At 44.9% G+C, this 18037-nt stretch overlaps 1 protein-coding gene across 7 annotated transcripts in view; it reads left to right on the top strand.

The window, feature by feature from the left end:
• Positions 1-16981, top strand: part of SYBU (syntabulin) — a 72374-nt gene extending 55393 nt beyond the window's left edge. For 2 of the 7 annotated variants that reach the window (XM_027131626.1, XM_027131623.1), the window contains 5 exons: positions 5572-5674; positions 5755-5796; positions 12142-12345; positions 13348-13497; positions 15162-16968. In XM_027131626.1, coding sequence (XP_026987427.1) covers positions 5572-5674; positions 5755-5796; positions 12142-12345; positions 13348-13497; positions 15162-16245 — 1583 coding nt within the window. In that variant the 3' untranslated portion in view covers positions 16246-16968. Of the gene's footprint in view, positions 1-5571; positions 5675-5754; positions 5797-12141; positions 12346-13347; positions 13498-15161 lie in introns of all 7 variants that reach the window. The other 5 variants (XM_027131624.1, XM_027131625.1, XM_027131622.1 and 2 more) reach the window with 3 other exon arrangements.
• The last annotated feature ends 1056 nt before the right edge of the window (positions 16982-18037 follow it).

Genomic DNA, 18037 nt, shown 5'->3' with positions numbered 1-18037 from the left:
GCGCAGGCTCAGCGGCCATGGCTCACGGGCCCAGCCGCTCCGCGGCACGTGGGATCTTCCCGGACCGGGGCACGAACCCTGTCCACCTGCATCGGCAGGTGGACTCTCAACCACTGCGCCACCAGGGAAGCCCTACATATATGCTTTTAACTGGATGGCAGCTCCATATGAACATCAATCAGAATGAAGATAAATCTTTTCTGAAATTATGATAAAATGGAAATGGTATTTACAATTTTTCAGAAAGACATGTTCTGATATGCAAGAAAACATATATATATATATATATTTTTTTTTTTTTTTTTCTGAGATAAACAACTATGGGGGTTCTGAGAATAGTTTGCAAAAGCTAAAACAAAAATCCTCTTTAGGCTGTGAAGCATTTTTTTTTTATATAACATTTCCATTTTACTTTTTTTTTTTTTCTTTTGCTCTGTTGGGTCTTCGTTTCTGTGCGAAGGCTTTCTCCAGTTGTGGCAAGCGGGGGCCACTCTTCATCGCGGTGCACGGGCCTCCCACTATTGCAGCCTCTCTTGTTGCGGAGCACAAGCTCCAGACGCGGAGGCTCAGTAGTTGCGGCGCACGGGCTCATTCGCTCCGCGGCATGTGGGATCCTCCCGGACCAGGACTCGAACCCGTGTCCCCTGCATCGGCAGGCAGACCCTCAACCACTGCGTCACCAGGGAAGCCCCTGTGAAGCATTTTTTGGATTCCTTGGCTGGGCCCGCAAAGCTCTGCAGCTGAGTCACTGCTACTGAACATACTTGGAGTAGCTCCTTCTGTAATTACATGTGTCCACTGCTGCAGCTGCTCCTTCATAGTGCTGCTTGCTTGCAGTGAAAATGGCTTCTCTCTCCTCCCTAGAGACCTTTAAATAAAAGATCTGTGTAGCTGTGGGGGGGGGGGGGGGGGGGGGAGAGGAGGATGAATTGATGGGGGACTGTTTTGTTTTTGTTTTAATTTGCTGCTTCTATTTGAGTTGGGGATATAGGTGGCCAACCTGAATTAATTTGATAGCTTTGTGGTGACAAAGGATAAAGGAAGGTTTGGGGCTGCTTAAAGCAGTGGTTTAGGCTGGCTTAATACAGCTTCGTAGACGTCAGGATGGCTCTGTTCTCAGAGGCCTGTGATGTTCTGATGTATGAGGAATTCACAGTCTCCTGAAAGGAGGCAAAAATAATAACGTCCTAAGAGACTGAATCACAGGCAGTGTTTTTAAAAACTACATCTAGTTATCAGTCTTTGCCCATATTCTTTTTGTTTCCATTTACCCTTCCTTCTCTAAATCCCGGCCTCACCATCACATGCACAGAATGCTTATTACCCTAAGGTTATGAATAAAAGTAAAGCCTCTCGAGAGGATCCAGCAGTACCACTGAACAAAAAACGTAGCTCCCTGATGGTTGGAAAGCCCGCTGCAGGGTGTGTAATCACCAGGACATCGGCATCACAGCTATCTTAAAGGTCATCAAGTGCATCCTCCCTGCTTAGTCCTGGAACCCTGCTCCGCCAACCCCAGCAGCTGGTTGGAGACAGTGTTGATGAGGATGGCTTGGATATGCATATTTTTAAATTCCCTTCAGCTTTTCAAGCACAGCTCTTCAATGGCCAAATGCTGTTTCCTGTGCTTTGTCGAAGTATTCCCTGTGGCATCAGAGATTTACCAATCAGGTGTCTACACACGGGCAGATGGGGGCAAACACTTCCTTGTCCACCAAAACTGCTTTCGGCTGATGCCATCCAAAAAATCCCTATGGAATATATACTAAAAGTCTTAAAATGAGTATATACTATGGCTTAAATAGTCTACTTTTAGGAATTTATTCTAAGGAAATAAACAAGGATGTAAATTTGTATGCCCAAGGATAGCCATTAAGCCCTTGTTTAAGAGCATGGACCCTGGGCTTCCCTGATGGCACAGTGGTTAAGAATCTGCCTGCCAATGCAGGGGACACGGGTTCAAGCCCTGGTCCGGGAAGATCCCACATGCCGAGGGGCAACTAAGCCCGTGAGCTACAACTACTGAGCCTACGCTCTAGAGCCTGCGAGCCACAGCTACTGAAGCCCATGCACCTAGAGCCTGTGCTCCACAACAAGAGAAGCCACTGCAATGAGAAACTCGTGCACCGCAACGAAGAGTAGCCCCCGCTCGCCACAACTAGAGAAAGCCCGCGCGCAGCAACGAAGACCCAATGCAGCCAAAAATAATTAACTTAAAAAAAAGATATAATTAAAAAAAAAAAAAGCATGGACCCTGGGGTCAGACGGCCTGGTTTCCCTCTTGGCTCTACTTCTTATTAGTTGTGACACCTGGTGAGCGTCACTCAACTTCTCTGCCTTAGCTGTCCCTACCTCATAGGGTCTGTCCTGTCATGAGAAATAAATGAGTTAATATGTAAAAGATGCTCAGGATGGCTTCTGGCACATAGTTTTTGCTTCTAATGATAGAAAAATTGGACATAGCCTACATATTCATTGATTTAATAAGACAAAATGTGCCATGTTTTAAAGATATTCACATATTAAAAGAAAAACAATTAGGTTACATAATAATGTATTAAGTATGAATGCTGAATAGTTACATGCCAAAAGGTTATTTTTTGGTGATGGAATTATAGACTATATTTTTCCCTCTGCATCGTTGCCATTTTCTAAATTTTCCACAAAGGAGATGTATAGTATAATAAAAGTTGTCTTTTTAACCCCTGCAGAATAATAATAACAGCTAACATTTATTGAGAGCTTACAACAGATCAGGTGTTTTTCTAAGATGGCAGATAGATATTCATTGTTTACAATAACCCTACGAGGCAGGTGCTATGATCATCAATCTCCACTTCACAGATTAAGAAATTGAGGCAGAGAGAGGTGAAGTAATGTGCCTACGTCTTCCATCTAGCAAGCAGTAGAGGTGAGATTTGAACCTGGGCTGTCTGACTCAGGGCCTATGTTTTTAGGTTAGGAACTCTCTTTGTATGATTCTAGTAACCCAAAAGAGCACTGAACTACATACAGCACCCATGGCAATCACCTAGTTGCATACACTGTTTAAAGGAAATGCATTAAGGAGTGCCTCTCACTCCCGGTGTCTTTGTTGCCAGATAATAGATAAATAAGAGGTTTTCAGGCCTCCAGCCTTATTCTGAGTTTTCTTAGTAAATGGAGAGAATATATTCAGATCACACAGTAAAATTGCCTTTTCTGTGTATCCCTTAAAAAGAGTGCATTGACTTTACATGGCAATAAGCAAACTGGAAATAGTTTATATTTTTAAAAATCATAAACAGAAATAGTTAAGTAGCATATACATTTTTCACTATCATAGTACTCAAACAGTAAAGAGTCAATATATTGAGTGCCAGGAGCAATAAAGTTTAGAACAAAGTTGTCCCTTCAGTTCAGGGTACATAATTACTGCAGATCAGAGGCATCGCGAGGTAACAATGGATTTTCAGCAATTGTCTGTTTCTGTTCTAGAATTTCCGTTTCTATGCAGGCAGTTAAATTGTAATTGATGGATTTCTGCATACCTTTTAAAGAGTGAAAATTGGGTGTTTCGGAGTAATAATTTTACATTAGAAAATAATATCTTACACCTGGTGGCTGCAACCATGGGATCTATTTTTGAAAACTGTCCACCTCTATCATTTAATAACCAGCCTGGTAATGTACTAGCAGACAAGGCTGGTTGAATTAGGCTGTCAGGACTAGTGTGTTCCTGGATAGCACTACCAATCATGAGTCCTTGAGACTGTTAAATACTACAGGTTAGCCAACACATTACTCAGAGGCAACTAATTAGGTTCAGGGAGCTTCTGGGAGTTCATTACATCATTAGACAAAAGTCTCTGAAATCCAGAAGGAATAGCCAGTCCCAGTTCTGATAAATTGCTACCTTAATCCTCCCAGAATTCTGCGGGAGTTGGGATTCACTGCTGTCATCTGCACTAAGGGGTCCTTCTCGATCTATTTCCCAGAAGAGGCTGACCTTCCTGAGAGGTCCTAGAAACCAGGGAAGGGATTTTTCTCTCTCTTTGCCTTGCTGTCATTGACGTTCCCCTCCAGCAACACTAAAACACCCCATTAGTGAGAGCACCTGTCCACCAGTGGGCTGGTCTGGCTGCATCTTGTCCCTATGGCTCATCTTGACTGTGGGGGAGATGGCAGTGTATAGAGGAACCTCTCCTGCCCCTGCTTCTAACCACTGCCTTCCTGAGGACATGTTATCACAGGGGTATTATGGGATCTGGTCCTGGACAGGATTCATCACCCACAAGTCTTGGACAAGTAAATCAGCTTTGGTTTCCTCAATAGTAGAAGAATGAGATTAATATCTGCCTTACAAAGCTGTCAAGATGAACAGATACAAAGTATAGAAAGAATTTTGAACAGGGCCTGGAACCTAGTGTGCTCTCAGTAAAGACTCGCGATCATCAATAAATGAGGATTACTGATCACTGCTTGTTAGAAATGCAAGGGATTTAGATTATTCATATTTTCCTCAACTCAGAAATGTGATCTGGCTCTGGGTTTTAGACCAGAAGAGTCACAAATTGTGGCATAGGAGTTGAGAAACAAGGTCAAATAAAATTGTGTACCTATCAGATTGATTTTTCCAAAAACATCTGGAATTTCTTCTTTTAAAAAAAAAAATCCTGGTTCTCTTCTTCCTGTTGTTCTGTTACCTCTTCCATGGCCCCTGCACTTCCCCAGGCAATCCATGGAATGTTTTCATTATTACTATTTCAGAACTATGTATTTTTTTTTGTTAAAAGTGAATTTATATTAGTTATTCTACCACACAGCATGTTTCCAATTACACACTGAACTCTAGTCTGTGCTCAAATGTAACGTGATATTTGTAAACTAATAGACCCCTCCACTCACCCCCAAAACTATTCAAATTTCAATTTCATTCACAGCTTCTGTCACTGTCACTGTGAACTTTTTTCACTCTCTTTGGAAATGTTCAGTTCCTGCTATTTGTTAAGGTTCTGTTCTTCATAGAAAAACTGCAGCTGCAGCCAGAGAAGGTGGATAATCAGATAGTGCCGGTTGGAGCAGTTATCTGCAGCCCAGACTTTCCCCATGACAGCTTCTAGACGGTTGCTTATCTCCAGACCCTAACGTGCCAAACTCAAGTACGGCTAGACGACTACAAAGCCTAAAGATAAACTCTCTGGGAAAAACTTCTTTGGGGGTGACGAGCAGGCTTTTCATTCTGCTGAACGTTGGGGCCGGCACGTTGATGTTCCCGGGAGTGCTGGCGCACAGGGAGAGGCGGGCACTGGGGCCGGACCCGGGTCACCGCTGCTCCTCTGCAGGAAGCCGGCATCTATGAAACCTGCCTCACTGTGCTCCCAAGCTGTGCTTATGAAACGACGCCCTCATGCCTGCGCCTTCTCTCGTCTGCTTTGCGGAAAACGCTGGGAGCCTGGGAGCGCTGGAACCCGGCCACTTGCCGAGTCCGTGTGCAAACGCGGGGAGCCAGGGACGTCGGAGGGCAGGGAACTGGCCAGCGTGTTCTCGGGTTTCATTTCCTTCATGCTTCTCTCCCCCTTTGTTTTTCAGGTAGCGAAGCCGATTTTAGCTCCTCGAGCAGCACGGGCAGCATCTCGGCGCCTGAGGTCCACATGTCTGCTGCGGGAAGCAAGCGGTCCTCTTTCTCACGCAAGTAGGCCCGCCTCCTGCCCCCTGCTCTGTAATTGTTAAGACGCGTTACGCGGGCGACTGACCTGTACTTTGTTTCTCTAGAACCACCTGGATTACTGTGCGTTCCGATTTTATGCTTATTCAGTGAGTGCTTTTTGCTTGGCTGGTTTTTACAGTGATTCACAGTTGGTACTTTTCCCAGCCTCACCTACCTTGGTCACGACGTGGTTGCCCTGTGTTCCTCCGCCCGCGACGCCCTCTCGTGCAGCCCTGGCGCCTTCCCTCCCATCTCTCTCCTTCCCTCACCCACCTGTGTGCTCACCTGAGGATCAGGCTAGTCGGCTCCCACTTCCCACCCTGCCGCCCCTTCATGAATCTGTCCTCTTAGCTGCAAAGCCTCTCACTTCACCCTTTCTTTCCTCTAGCTGAGCTTCCTTTTTCGTCTTTGTGAAAGAAGCATAGTGACCCTCTGGCCACCTCCAACGTTCACGTGGGGAAGGGGTGAAGAAAGTTTGGAGTTCATAGGCCTGGGTGCCCCCTACCCACCGAAAGAGGCAGTAGAACAGAATAGCTAAGTGTGAGGGCTCTGGAGCCAGGCTACCTTGGTTTGAATGCCAGCTCCACCATCTACAGGCTGTGTGGCCCTGAGCAAGTTGCTCAACTTCTCTACGCCTCAGTTTTCTCCCCTGGAAAATAGGGCTACAGTCATACCCACCTGGTAGGGTTTATTGTTAGGGTTAAATTAGTTAATTCAGATAAAGTGTGAGGTCATTGCTTGAAACATCAGCAGGTGTTCGCCATTGGTGCTGTTTGGACTGGGGGAGAGAAGGTCTGTGAGGGAAATGGGAGCCACTGTTCACGTTTGGCAGGACAGCTAGTCAGCCCCAGGATTCTCTGCTGCCGTCAGTGGCTTCATTTATTCATTCAATACGTATTTATTGAGCATCTACTGTGAGGCAGTTTCTAGAGATATGGCAGTAAACAAAACTTACGAAAAACTATTTTCATTCTAGTAGAGAAAGAAGGATAATAAATGCATATAAATAATATATATATTTTTTAATACAGGGAAAGGATATGGAGGGTAATAGGATGTTTGGTATATTCTAGATAGGCTGGTTCCTGGAGACCCTGTGATGAGGTGAGCTCTGGGCAGGGACCTGAACAAAGCGATGGAGTGAGCCACACGACACAGGGGTGACTGTCACTTGACTGTCCTGGGCCGCAGTGTCCAAATGTGTAAAAAGGAGATTGGGCCACATGATTTTTAAGGTTCCTAGCTGAAGAAAAGCTGTTTAGTTTCTAAAAGCTTGCATTTCCAGGACTGAGCAAGCAAATGTTTCCCACTTCTCTTAGGTGAGCAGAAGATATGTCTGATACTTATAAAGGGACCTGAGATGCCCAGTGCAGAGTTTTATTGTTAAAGCTGAAGCCAAACAAACTTGTAACTAAAGCGTGAAGTCCACAGTGAAGAAGCACAGTTGTTCTTCAAAATCGATAAATACCATTTATTTTGGAAATAAAGTGCCTCTGGGATCACAGGATGTAACTATAAACATTCTCTGTACAAATCAGACGTGGCTTGCTCTGAGAATAAGCCATTTATCTCACCCATTCAAGAAATTAGCACATACCCATGGGTACAAGGCATCAAAGAACAGAGAGGCAAAAGAAAAAAGAAACGGCCTGAAGAGCAAGCCAATTTTGTTAAGCATTTCAAAGGAATTTGTGCTTGTGGTTAAATTCCAAGGTAATGTCAGTTATACTGAGTGACTTAGAGAAAATATTCTAGTCTGGAATCCATGAATTCTCTCAGTGATGAAAAATTGATGTGTTAAACATAAAGTTGTTAAATATAGTTATCTGCAAATCAGATATATGCTTAACAGACTAATATATGCATAATAGATATATGCTCAGTAGGAAATTGAAATAGGCAAATGTTCTGTCCGTTATGTTCACTTTTTTATCTGACCCAGGCACAGAGCACCATCAGTAGATAGCGGGTCTGGAGCATCTCAGGTGTTTCACGTAATCTGTGTGTTCTACAGGACCATGCATTGAGGATAGCTCCTCTAGATGGGCCGGGTACCATGCAAAACTTTAAAATAACTTATGATCCTTTTAATTGGCTGGTTCCTCCTGTAGTAGATGAATTTTCTTTGTGGAGAATTAGATCCTGGGAGGAAGGCTAGCAGGAACATGTGGTGAAGGGGTGGGGGAAATGAAGGACAGAGGTAGTTGGAAGGAATGTTTTTGACAGGCAATTTTAAAAACAAAACTTAAAAGATTTATAAACCATCTCTTCTTAGAGAAGGCCAACTCTGCTGATATTTCTGAGGAGTTCTTTCTTAAACTAGAACCCTAGGGCTTCCCTGGTGGCGCAGTGGTTAAAATCCGCCTGCCAATGCAGGGGACGCAGGTTCGAGCCCTGGTCCAGAAAGATCCCATATGCCGCGGAGCAACTAAGCCCGTGCACCACAACTACTGAGCCTGCACTCTAGAGTCCGCATGCCACAACTACTGAAACCTGCACACCTAGAGCCCGTGCTCTGCAACAAGAGAAGCCACCGCAATGAGAGACCCGCGCACTACGAAGAGTAGCCCCCGCTCGCCGCAACTAGAGAAAGCCCGTGCACAGCAACGAAGACCCAATGCAGCCAAAAATAAATTAATTTAAAAACAACAACAACAAAGCTAAAACTCTAATCTTAATCAGAGGCAGAGAGAAGTAAGAAGAAGAAAAAAAAAAGCTCGGGATTTGGAGTCAGATGGACCTGGGCTTGAGTTCAGCATCCATTGCTTATTAGGTGCAAGACCCAGGGCCCCGAGCCTCAGTTTCCTGTTCTGGAAAATGGGGTAATAATGGCACCTACTTCACTGATTAATAGAACTGATAGATATGAATGCTTAACACGGTGCCCAGAACTCAGGAAAAGAGCCATTACATGCTTGTTTTAGTCAATAGTGATAAAAGTAATACTAATGGGCAAGATGCTGCCGTTGTTGCCGCTGATGGTGGTGAATATGATCGTATTAGTTTGCTCAGGCTGTTATAACAAAATACCGTAGACTGGGGGGGGGTTAAACAACAGAAATGTACTTTCTCACAATTCTGGAAGCTAGAGGTCCAAGATCAAGGTATCAGCAGGACTGGCTTCTGTGGAGGCCTTGCTCCTTGGCTTGTAGATGGCTGTGTTGTCCCTGTTTCCTCACCTAGTCTTTTCTCTGTGCCTGTCTGTGTCCAAATTTCCTCTTCATATAAGGGCACTAGTCAAATTGGGATTAGAGCCCATCCTAAGGGCCTCATTTTAGCACAAATACCTTTTTTAAAGCCCCGTTTCCAAATACAGTCACATTCTTAGGTACTGGGGGTTAGGGCTTCCACCTGCGAATTTGGGGAGGACATCATTCAGCCCATAATAGTGCTGGTGAGCATGGTGATGGTGATGGTGGTGGTGACGGTGACGGTGAGGGTGAGGATGTTACCTGAGGGAAAGGGCAATACCTGGAGAATAGAGAGTCACCTGGGAGCCTTCTGAGGATCCCTTCTTCACTTCTCCCTTTCTCTCACTTTCCAGTTTTGCAGGAAGATTTGCAGGAAGGGGGCGGGGTACCAGAATTCTATCTCCTCTCTGTGGGCTGCATTCTTTTTGTCCATCAGACCAAGGGATTTGGGGAGAGCTAGGAAGGTAGCGTCAGATTTGCCTGTGCACGGCCTTGACAAACATGGAATCCTGTCTTCTCCATTGCAAATGTTTTTTATTATCATCCACAATGAGTTTGTACCCACATGTTAGCATTTGAACTAAACTAAATGTAAGGAACAGAACTGATAATTTAAAGCATGTAGTTTCTTTTTTTAAAGTTAGCTATTACAAACAGCCTAATAACTCATTTCCTGAAATATATTTCAAGACTCAATTATACCTTAGTAATGTTTGATAGTCTGAAGAGTTTTTGCTCTTTTCTGTATAGTAGATGAGTTCTTACAAAATCCTCATCTCATTTAATTTGTATGTCACTAATCGTGCATCTTAGTGCATGCATCAAACTAAAGAAGTCAGTGGTAAATTCTTCAGGTAATAACCACATACCTAGCCAGTACCTAATATACCTGTTTACAAGACCCAAACAATATATTCCACTTGTATAAAGCTGGAGACATTTCTGTAGAGTTGAGACCTAGATTTAAATCCCAGTTGAGCTGTGAGTTCTTGAACCAGTTTTTTTTTCCCCTGAGCTTCAGTTATTTCACATAACTGAGTACTGCCTGTACTTCACATAATATAAAAGGGAAATGATCATTGTACCAGTCTTATTGCCATAAGCCTTATTGCCATGATGGTCAAAATTAAGTGAAACAATGTTCATAGAGCACCTGCAACAAGGCTTGGGTCACAGAAGGTTCTCAGCAAAGGTTAACTCAGAATAGAACTCCCCAGGTCCACATGAGGGATAGCTCCTTACTCTTTCTCCTAACTTGTAATGGTTGACTCTCCATCTTTCTCACAGCCACATTAAGAAATAGTCAGGCCAACAGAAGTGAAGCATAGAGAGGCACATCCAAGCCAGAGTACATATTCTTTTCTGCCCCACACCCACCAAAGAACTGCTGAAGTTGGTTTGTCACAAAGCCACCAGCCCATCTGTTCCATATAAAATGTCCTCTTCTCACAAAAAAGGAGGCAGAGTCCATGTGGATGATTTCAAAAGGAAAGAACTTTTTAAGTTTAGAATCTGGTGATGTTTCATTTATATGTGATTTCCTGGGTTGACTGCTAGTTCAAATTGTATTCGATTTTAAGTAAGTAATTGTGATTTTGGGGCCAAGTAGACCCACACACACACTCATACTCACATTCACTCATGTTTCTCAGTGAGATGTGTCCGTTGGATCCAGTTGTAATCAAAATTGCAAAGACGGATTGACAAAAATAAGTCCTGCTATATGAAAAGTATCTTGTTCCCTTTGGTTTCCTTGTAATGTCAGCAAGATATATTCCTGACATAGACGTGCTACCCTATTTAAAGTAATTTCAACATTCTCTAGATGCTTCCTTACACTCCGGGGTATCAAATTTAATGGAACTAGATTAACAGAGAAGTTCAAACAGTTTATCCAGAAACAGTACCCTGCAGTTGAACTGCCCTTAACAGCTTGTCCAATGTACTCAACATCCATTCTTTGATTTATTTGCACATCAACTTTGTGAGAGTTATCATATATCCCCAATATTAAGTGGCTTACTTGCCTAAGTTCCTAGTAAGTGGCAGTGCCAGGACTTCAACCCAGCTTATTCCCTTAGCAGTCATTTAGGAAGAACCCAGCATGTGCCAGGAGGTAGTGGGGATATGTAAAAGCACAGGCTGTGCTTCTGCCCTCAGAATGCCCTCGTCTAGTGGAAAGACAGACAGACGTGCTGCGGTGATGCACTGTGATGATTTCCACGGTGAAGCCTGCACAGGGTGTTGGAAAGCGCCGGTGAACAGTACCTACACTGGCCGAGGGAGTGAGGGGTCCAGAGAAGGCTGCTTGGAGTAGGTTCCCATCAGTCTTGAAGTAGGAGGTACCCAGAGGCTCAGGGTAGGTCCAGAAGAACAATTCTAGGCAGAGAGAATAATAAAAAGATGATGGAGAGCGTGGACCATCAGGAAACTGTACATCGTCTGGAATGCAGGGGGAGGAACAGCAGAGGATGCGTTGGATGGGGTGGTGGGGTCAGACCTTGTGAGCTGTATTTAGGGGTCTGGCCTTTATTCTGGAGGCTGCGGGGAATCACTGAATGGCTTTGAGGAGGCCAGCGATACTCAAATTCCATATTGGAAAAGCCACTCTCACCACAGGGACGGCCTCCTTGCTGGAGGGGCAAGACAAGAGGCAGGGAAAAAAAGGGGGCTAACATTTTAAGCAGTTAAATGATAAAGGTTGTGCTATGTCATTGGGGATGGAAAAGAAAAGAAAAAAATAGGTGGTTAAAATTATAGACGATACATTTATGTGGGTTATATTTATCCTGTTTTTTCCTTCTTCTTTACGGGCAAACCCCTTCTCCCCCATCCTCCAAATGAAACAGCCTAATTTTCTTACCCAACGTGAGCCAAACCTGAATATTTTTACACAGAAACAGGTATACTGGAACAAAAGCCACATCTTCAAAATGGCCTCTGGAACGAAACGAAACCAAATCAATATTTTACATGGTTTGTGTTCTTAGCAGGCAGCTGGGTTTAATCTATGGTCAGAAACTATTTGAAAGAATAGAAGAGGGAGAGGTTGCCTGTGCTGGTGACACAGGAGAGAAAAGATCGGGCAGGTGGAAAGAAGGCGACTCATAAAGCCAAATTGCTCTAATAATTATGTTGCCCTTTTCAACCCTATAGATTGGATTTCCTCAGTGGTGACTAGCTTTTAAGAAGGAACAAAGCGTTCGCATTTGGGTATCTACAGCCCCAAGGATTCTAACGTTCTTCATGCTTCTCTCCCAGTCGAGGTCCCCACGGGCGGAGCAATGGAGCTTCATCGTACAAGACTGGCAACAGCCCACCCTCCCCACGGGAGAAGGACCTTCTGTCCATGCTGTGCAGGAATCAGCTGAGTCCCGTTAACATCCATCCCAGTTATGCGCCTTCTTCCCCCAGTAGCAGCAACTCCGGCTCCTACAAGGGAAGTGACTGCAGCCCCGTCATGAGGTGAGTGCCGTCTGTCTCCCAATTCATGACTCTTAGTTTGTCCCACTTGGTAAGCTTCTCTTTAAAAAAAAAAATTTTTTTAAATGATACAACTCTTGATCCCCTGCCTTATTCTGTCATACAACACTTCTCTTTCCTTTCCCACACTCAGCTAATCCTTCAAGGGCTGCTGCAGAAAGGACACGAGCCACAGTTTCATTTCTAATAAGGTTCTGCAGTCCCAGGAGTTCCTGGCTAGGCAGTAAAAATGGCAGAGCGGCAGTAGGAGGGTCCTGTGCATTTCCTTCCGAACAGAGAAGAGCCATTCGTGTGTTTGCTCATTCATTCAAACATCAGATGTTTATTGAGCACCATGTTGTGCCCAGTACTGTGTCAAGCACTGGGAATAGAGCAGGAACTCTTGGCCAGGCCTAAGAGGGGCCAAGATTCCAGCAAGGGAAGTTTTGTAGAGCACTGGGCGCCTCTCTTACAAAACCTATCTGGTGAGACTGGACTAGCCTTTTTCCCTGCAGAAGAACGAGGTTTCCACCAAGTCAGCACACTCACACCAGGGACTGATGTCAGAACAATCTGAATTCAACTAACAACAATCGGGACCTTTAGGCAAGTGGCACGTTGTGTGGAAGCGAGGTCACCTCGCTCCCTCCTGCCCTCCCACCTGCCCCTACTCACTGTCCTTTAACATAATAGCCTGTTACTCTGAACTGCCAGGCAGGCCGGTGGACAATTGTGCATTGTTTTATATGAGATCATCCCTAGGCCACAGAAAATCTCCCTCTCCCCTGTCCCCACCCCCTCCACAAACACCCGGCCCCCAATCTTCCCAGTTTGAACAGTCCTAAGATTGGCAGGTGGATTATTGTCCCCCTTCTGAAGTGAGGTCACACGCCGCTGGGGTTTAAGGTCCCAGCAAACGGCTGCCATTTCTTCTCAACCTGTTAGCTGTGCCTTAACTTTTGTTTTTATAGAAAAAGTAACATGTCGCTACTTCGATTGTTTCAGACGATCTGGAAGGTACATGTCCTGTGGTGAAAATCATGGTGTCAAACCCCCAAATCCAGAGCAGTACTTGACTCCTCTGCAGCAGAAAGAGGTTACAGTGAGACACCTGAAGACCAGGCTCAAGGAGTCTGAGCGCCGACTGCATGAGAGGTGAATCCACGTTCCTTGCACGCTGTGGTTTAGGACATTTTCTTTTTCCATAAAATGAAATATGAACCGACACAAGAAAAGAAGACAAATGACTTCATTTAATTTTTGTCACATTTCTTAAATCAGTCTCTCAAAAGAGCTACTTTATAATCCTGCTGTTTCAGGGGTCCAGGGAACCCTCCTGGGTTGGAAGGGATCCTCTGCTTTTTCTGGGTGTGTCCAGCTTTTTTTTTTTTTTTTTTGCGGTACGCGGGCCTCTCACTGTTGTGGCCTTTTCCGTTGTGGAGCACAGGCTCCGGACGCGCAGGCTCAGCGGCCATGGCTCACGGGCCCAGCTGCTCCGCGGCATGTGGGATCTTCTCGGACCGGGGCACGAACCCGTGTCCCCTGCATTGGCAGGCGGACTCTCAACCACTGCGCCACCAGGGAAGCCCTGGAAGTCTTTGGTTTATGATTTGAGGAATCTATGGGAGGGTTTGAATAATCATGGGAGGGAGGTATGGGAAGGCAGTGAAACTGGAGAAGAGTCAAGCCTAAACTTAAAGAAGCAGTACTTACAGCATCTCTTCAAATATGTCAGGATCCTGACTACCTAGTCTTCATAAACACTGAGAATATGAGGACATATATTTACACGGACTATGAAGAAATTATATGTAAGGAAGAATTTTTTGACAAATATCTGGAAATAGGGTCCTGTGAAGGATCTAAAAACAAAATAGATTCCCTTCAGTGTAGGATGGATCCAGTGTCATCTTGCCTGAGAGGAGACAGAATGATCAACATTTCACAAAGTCCTTGCAACATGCAGCTTTTTATGATTTAAATAAATTTTTAAGAAATTGTCATTGGTATATGATCAGAACTGTTTTGCACTGCTAAAGCTTATCAGTCTGCCTTCTGCCTTTGATAGGTAATTAAAAGTGATACGGACTTTCCTTCCACAAGTTGTTTTGTGGACATAGGAAAGAGTAGACTATGGAGATAAAAGCAAGCTAAGAGACACTAATGTGTTCCAATAAAACAATTTCCAATATTAAATACAGGACTACCTCAGAGATGTTGCAGGTTCAGTTCCAGACCACTGCAATAAAGCAAATATTGCAATAAAGTGAGTCATATGAATTTTTTCACTTCTCATCACATATAAAAGTTATTTCACTACACTAGAGTCTACTAAGGGTGCAGTAGCATTATATCTAAAAACAATGCACAAACCTTAATTTTAAAATACCTTAATTGCTAAAAAATGCTAACCAGCGTCTGACAAAGCAGGGTTGCCACAAACCTTCAATTTGTAAAAAAAAAAAAAGACACTATCTGCAAAGCACGATAAAGCAAAGTGCAGTTAAACAAGGTCTGTCTGTATCGAATAGAGGATAATGCCTGAAAAGTACTTAGTGAAATATCAGACATATGGTGGGCACTCAAAAAGAAAAAAACAAACAAACAATAATAGCATTTTTTATTCTGATTCTAGTTACTGTTATTATTTTAGCTGTTTTACAGTTAAGGGGGCAGTTCAGGGCTAATAAAATTTCAAAACTGATTTAACCTGTATGTTTCCAGTGGGAGAGCATGGGCTGGGCTGGGCGCCAGAATTGCTTGCTGCCTGCTTCACAGTTGGCCTTTTTCTGAGCAGGGCTTGTCTCCTCTGGCTCTAGGGAGAGTGAGATCGTGGAGCTGAAGTCCCAGCTGGCCCGAATGCGGGAGGACTGGATTGAGGAAGAGTGCCACCGGGTGGAGGCCCAGCTGGCCCTCAAGGAAGCCAGGAAGGAGATCCAACAGCTCAAACAGGTCATCGAAACAATGAGGAGCAGCTTGGCCGATAAGGACAAAGGCATTCAGAAGTATTTTGTGGACATAAACATTCAAAACAAGAAGCTGGAGTCTCTACTTCAGAGCATGGAGATGGCGCACAGTGGCTCTCTGAGGGACGAGCTGTGTCTCGACTTTCCGTGTGATTCCCCGGAGAAGGGCTTAGCCCCCAGCACGGCTTCTGGCCCGACGGCCGAGGCGCTGACCCCGGAGGAGCCGGGGGCCAACAGCGAGCTGCTGGGGGAACACAGCGCAGGCCACGGCACAGATGTGTTCGATGAGCTGGTGACAGCCACCACCGTGGAGGCCGGCGACCTGGAGCTGCTTCGTGCCAGCCCTGGGGCAAAGGTCCTCGAGTTGGAGGGTCAGGAAGAGGGCAGCGCGGTGGCAGAGCAGGCCGTGCAGACCGACGTGGTGCCCTACAGCCCTGCCGTCTCTGAGCTCATCCGGCATGTGCTCAAGCTCCAGGACCCCTGTCTCTCCAGCTCCACGTCCCCTGAGGATGAGTCCAGGGCCGACTCGATGGAAAGCTTCCTGGAGTCCATCTCTGCCATCGTGGTCGATTTAACTCCAAGAAATCCAAACTCCGCCATCCTTTTGTCTCCCGTGGAGACCCCGACCGCCGAGGTGGGTCCGGAGGCACGTGGGAACCGCCTTATGAGAGAGCTGGATTTTGCAGGCTCCGCGGAGGAAAGGCTGAACAGCCTGGTCCCGCTGTGCGGCGGGGGCGTCGTGGGGCGGTACTGGAGCAGCAGTTTCCTGGTGGATCTCCTGGCCGTGGCGGCCCCCGTGGTCCCCACCGTGCTGTGGGCGTTCAGTACTCAGAGGGGGGGAACGGATCCCATCTACAACATCGGGGCGTTGCTGCGGGGCTGCTGCATGGTGGCCCTGCACTCGCTCCGCCGCACCACCTGTCATATCAAACCCTAGACAGAAGATGTCACTTCCGTGTGCCAGTCTGTCCCGTGTGGCCTGATGCTAGGTGGAGAAGCAGCGGGTCGACCTGTGGCGGTCTCTGTTTTGTCGTATTTGCTCCTCGGTATTTGATTTGCACTATATTTAGTTGAAGCCTGTTCACTGTTTAAAACGGGAGGTATCTTCGAAGGCATGGAGACCTGGTTCCAGTACATGTCCCACCAGTGTGATATAGAAAGCATGCTCACGATCTTGCCGTGTCGTCTGAGGTACCCGTACTTATCCTAGTGGTGCAGGTAGAGAAAATGCAAAGTTTGCACTTTCAAGACAGCTTCTATAAGGCTGGCATGTTATCTCCTTGCTTTGCTTTTTGCCGTTTTAAAATGTGTAATTGTTACAGCATTCCAGTGGTCTTGTGCATAGCAGGGGATTGTAACCAAAAAGAAAAATGTATTTGTGTAACTGGTTTGAAGAAGTCTTGATAGCTCTTTAGTGTCTTACTTGGGGTTGATAAGGTTTGAGTGTTTGCAGTTTTCTACTAGACGTAGCTCCAAAGTCTTAAATGGCTTGTCTGTTCTTAAACCTGTCAATTGATGAAACTATATGTAAGGTTTACATTGTATTAACTTATTTTTTGCTTATTATATATAGCGTTTTATTGAAAATCGTTTGTAACCACACACTTCCGCATGATGAAAATAAAGATTAGTGTTTCCATTTAAATAAATGTTCTATCCTCCTATAAAATGATTCTCTCTGGGATTTTACTTTTACATATGGTAAGAAAGACTAAATGGAAAGCAGATCCTTCCATCTTTAACAGTAGGGATCTGTAAAAATGGAATCAAATGATAAAGAGGGAAAATAATTATTAAAGAAAGGTGAGGACTTCCTACTCTGTCTTTTAAAAAGCATTGTTTCTGAAGACAAGTAGCTTTGATTGTTTGTTTGCTCTGAAATTATCCATACACTTGTTAGTCCACATATTTATTCAGTAAGGATATACTGGGTATTTTCAGGAAAGTTGGGCTGATTTTGTTTTAAAGCATGCTGGGGGTTCAGAGAGGGAGAAAATGCTGCACCGTATGTGTCCTCCCCTTGGAATAATAGGGTGAGAGTGGGTGGCTGGGAAGGGATGAGACAGTATTAAATCTGGATTACTTTATTCCTCACACCGATCTTGTGATATAGGTATTACTCTACTTTACAGATAAGGGCGCTGAGCCTTAAAGAGGTAGATTGCTCAGGATCTCATCTTTCATCTCTAGAAGCCAAGATTTCAAGGGTCTGCAAAGCAAATGACTTTTCCACTTTACACACAAATGGAAGAGACTGGGGAATACCCTAAGTTTTCACCCAGAAACTCCTCTTCCACAGCACATATCACCTTTAAACGTACTGTATTGTCACTTACTATGTCTTGCTTATTGCCCATCTCCCCCACTAAAATACTAGGTCTCTGAGGGCAGAGATCTGTGTTCTGTTTCGTTCACAGAAAAATGTCAAGCACTTAGAACAGTAGGTGGCATATTGTAGGGGTTCTAAAAATAGCTGTTGAATGAATTCATCCAACAAATACTTACTGGGTGCTCACACGTTAGGCACTTCGCTAGGCCTGTCGTCAATAGCGAAGGAGACAGACAAGGCTTCTCTGCCTTCAGGGAACTCACATTCTGTCTGTGAAAGACACAGAACATGCCAACAAATGAACAAATTAATTCTGGATAGTGTAAGTGCTTCCAAGGGAATGAGATGCTTTGACCAAGACTGATGGGGACAAAGGCCAGGAACACCTGTCCGAAGAAAT

This window comes from Aethalodelphis obliquidens, unplaced genomic scaffold (genome assembly GCF_003676395.1).
Source record: "Aethalodelphis obliquidens isolate GAN/ISIS:26980383/991018 unplaced genomic scaffold, ASM367639v1 scaffold39, whole genome shotgun sequence".
NCBI classification, from domain to species: domain Eukaryota; kingdom Metazoa; phylum Chordata; class Mammalia; order Artiodactyla; family Delphinidae; genus Aethalodelphis; species Aethalodelphis obliquidens.
Note: the sequence above shows the minus strand (reverse complement) of the source record. Positions and strands in the feature narration are given on the sequence as shown.